This window comes from Sinocyclocheilus rhinocerous, unplaced genomic scaffold, assembly GCF_001515625.1.
Source record: "Sinocyclocheilus rhinocerous isolate Xijiao unplaced genomic scaffold, SAMN03320098_v1.1 scaffold820, whole genome shotgun sequence".
Lineage (NCBI taxonomy): Eukaryota > Metazoa > Chordata > Actinopteri > Cypriniformes > Cyprinidae > Sinocyclocheilus > Sinocyclocheilus rhinocerous.
In genome coordinates, this window is record NW_015670386.1 from 6,771 (window position 1) to 10,604 (window position 3,834).

At 36.8% G+C, this 3,834-nt stretch overlaps 1 protein-coding gene across 1 annotated transcript in view; it reads right to left on the reverse strand.

Annotated features, from left to right (window-relative positions):
* Positions 1 to 1,544: 1,544 nt before the first annotated feature.
* The window catches only part of LOC107734170 (neuronal pentraxin-2-like), a 7,655-nt gene continuing 5,365 nt past the window's right edge, over positions 1,545 to 3,834 (reverse strand). The window contains exons 3-5 of the mRNA XM_016546044.1: positions 3,281 to 3,525; positions 2,193 to 2,372; positions 1,545 to 1,957 (exon numbers count right to left, since the gene is read on the reverse strand). Of these exons, the coding sequence (XP_016401530.1) occupies positions 1,730 to 1,957; positions 2,193 to 2,372; positions 3,281 to 3,525 (653 nt within the window). The 3' untranslated portion in view covers positions 1,545 to 1,729. The remainder of the gene's footprint in view (positions 1,958 to 2,192; positions 2,373 to 3,280; positions 3,526 to 3,834) is intronic.

Consider the following 3,834-nt stretch of genomic DNA (forward strand, 5'->3'; position numbering starts at 1 on the left):
CAACAATACTACTGCGAGAATAAAAGTTACGCCTTCTTTTTTTGCGTGAACATTTGGGCGGCGTTATGTAAATCTTCCCACATAGTGAGGTAGAAATGTGTGGGCGTGTTAGAACGAGCCGTTTTAGGTAGGCGTGGTTGACTCTTAACTTTTATAAAGAATATCTCTTTGGATTTGAGACTTTAGTCTTTGCAACTTTACAGATCTTCTTTATGCACCAAGAGCTTGTAACACTCCAAAGAGAAAGGAAAAATTGAAATCGCATCATATGACCCCTTTAAAATTATTTTTATTTACCGATTATTCTTGCATTATTAAAAAATGAACAGTAGTTGGATACATAGGAATTATTAAGATGAAATATTATGAAATAACTGTTTAACTACATTTTACTTCTGAAGCTGCTGCCATTTTTAGTGTTTCCACATGACGAGTTAAAAAAAAAAGTTTACAAGTTGCAATTATGAGCTCTACGACGAAATGAACGCTTTTTACAAATCTCATAATTCTGGTAATTCCAACATGCCGTGAACGCAGCTACAGGTGCATCTCAATAAATTAGAATGTCGTGGAAAAGTTCATTTATTTCAGTAATTCAACTCAAATTGTGAAACTCGTGTATTAAATAAATTCAATGCACACAGACTGAAGTAGTTTAAGTCTTTGGTTCTTTTAATTGTGATGATTTTGGCTCACATTTAACAAAAACCCACCAACTCACTATCTCAACAAATTAGAATACTCCATAAGACCAATAAAAAAAAACATTTTTAATGAATTGTTGGCCTTCTGGAAAGTATGCTCATTTACTGTACATGTACTCAATAAGTGGTAGGGGCTCCTTTTGCTTTAATTACGGCCTCAATTCGGCGTGGCATGGAGGGGATCAGTTTGTGGCACTGCTGAGGTGGTATGGAAGCCCAGGTTTCTTTGACAGTGGCCTTCCTTTTCCACGACATTCTAATTTATTGAGATGCACCTGTATATTCTAACAGGATAAGCATACGCATGTGTGATTTTGTGTGCACCAAAAAGGTGACATGGTAATGTACCATGGAGTATAATGTAAATACACTGTACATAAATGATAACAATTCAGTAATATGGTATTTATCAGAGTACCATGGTAGTACCATCTGATACAGTACGTTTTGTAATGGCAATTTCCTTTAGCCACAAATATGTCAACTGAATATATCAACTGAAATGTTACATATACCTGCTTTTTGTAATCTATCCAAGAATATTTAAATATATCATTGATATAATTGATTTAAGTTGATTTTTCTAAACTATTGGCTACTTTTTGTTTAAGTGATGAATCTTTTTTGAGGATAAAAAAGGATTTAAAGGGGTCATATGATGCGATTTCATTTTTTCCTTTCTCTTTAGAGTGTTACAAGCTCTTGGTGCATAAAGAAGATCTGTAAAGTTGCAAAGACTAAAGTCTCAAATCCAAAGAGATATTCTTTATAAAAGTTAAGAGCATCATATGACCCCTTTAAAGGGATAGTTTACCCAAAAATGAAATTTACCCCATGATTTACTCATCCTCAAGCCATCCTAGGTGTATATAACTTTCTTCTTTCAGACAAAAACTCTGATTGTATTCTGAAAGAAGAACTTCATACACACCTATGATGGCTTGAGGGTGAGTAAATCATTGGTTAATTTTCATTTTTGGGTGAACTATCCCTTTAATATCGTTCACTAATATCCGCAAACACCTTTAATTGTCAAATAGCCGATCTTCGCATAGCTCCAGCGGCCACTTTGATGCTCCACCAAACACTTCAATGTTACTGTCAGTCCAGGCCACCACATTCCCAGGCATGTAGGATGAGCAGTTTGACATGGCAATGATATCCGTGGAGCGCAGGACCCGATCCCAGATGTTAAAGTGGCTCAGTTCCCCCACAAAGGCCTGGGTTGCATCAAAGCGCCCCCCTACTACATCCTGTTGAGGCCATAAACGACAGGCCTCGTTAAGACAACAACAATAACCCCTTTTATTCTCTCTTAGAGGATGTGCAAGCTAACTCTACGACATTGTTTACTGCCTGAGGTCAAGTTTTATTTAAAGTGTAAAGTTCATGAGTCAGTAACAATGTTGTGTAGGGATGGCATAAAATTACCGATACAGTGTGACTGTGCAGCAAAAACGGCTGTATCAGCTCTGCTTATGTTCTCACCTGTTCTTGGCCCAGGATGAGGACTCCTCCCTGCTTGATAGGGTGCCAGGGGGCCAGATTTTCTCCTGATCCCAATCTTTGGCCATCCTGGTAGGCTTCCCAAAGCCCATCCCTGGTAGTCCAAGTGATGCAGATATGGTGCCACCTCCCATCGCTCAGTGATAGAGGTAGTTGTGCCACCTATTTGACAACAGTAGGTATTACAATATTTTCTTTACTTCGTGAAGCACAAAGTGAGATCTTAAGTTTCTTTTTTTCATACCAGGAATTATACTGCTAAGATGTAATACAACAAAAAAGCAGCATACAAGTAGCCATATGGAGTTGTTGTGGAATTAAAGGTATAGTTCACCCAAAAAGTATATAATTTCTTATCATTTATTCATCCTCACATCATTCCAAACCTGTAAAACTTTTTTTTTCCTCTTCAGAAACACAAAAGAAGACATTTTGAAGAATGATGGTTTTGGTTACCACTGGCTTCTATTGTGTGGGAAAAAGAAAAAACAATAAGGAAGTCATACAGGGTTGGAATGACATGAGGGTGAGTAAATGATGACAGAATTTGATTTTTTGGAAGGGGTTAACTAACCTTTTAACTCACTGTACACTGATGATCTTCATTTACCCTCTCAAATCTCATTTGCTGTCATGTTTTTTAAACTTTCCATGTTACTTTTCCAGGTCACATGAACCCAGTGGTGTTAGGCATCAATGACGTCAATCCTCACGCGATGTTTCTAGACAGTATTAACAACTCTGATACTTTTATGCTGCTTTTTCTTTTTTGGAGTTTATCAGTATAAATCACCATACATTACATTTTTGTATTATTTTTACAACTATTTATTACAAAAGAAAAAGTATGAAAGTCATTTCTGTTGTTAATAAACATAAGAAAACATTAGTTTTCTTATACATTCATTTTAGTATTATCAATATCAACGTAGAAGGTATAAGCTAAATGATGATTATTAATCTGCAGTGTAATAATAGCAATAATAGTCATAATAGTAATAATAATCATCATCAGAGTCCTCATAACATTCAATGGCAAATTTGCATTTCTTAATACGCAGGTTCGTTACCTTGTCATTGATGAGCAGTTCTATAGGGTTATGGCCCCATTCGATCAGTACAATCTCATTTGCCTGTCCAGGCACTCCATAGGAAAACGGGGTTCCAATGCCGGGGCTCGAACCTGACTTGAGCCACATGCAGATAGTGAAGGCGTACATTTCTGGCAGGCTTTTCTTTACTTGTCCAAAAAGGTCATTTGTGCGAAGAGGAAGAGAGATCTTGAAATTCTCTGGTGATTTAAATCCAGCTCCTCCTAAAGTTAAAAAGTGTGATTTATTATTGTGTCATCTCTGGAAGAATGCAGAAATATGCTGACCGACCACAAAACAACCTGATTACCCCCTCGGCACTGGAGGCTAATGAAGTCCCTTTTAAATCAAACATTAAAGGGGTCATATGATGCTTTTTTAAAGATCATTATTTTGTGTATTTGGTGTAACAGAATATGTTGACATGCTTTAATGTTCAAAAAACACATTATTTTTCAAATACTGTAGATTATTGTAGGTCCTCTATGCCCCGCCTCTCTCAAACGCTTCGTTTTCTACAAAGCCCCCTCCTT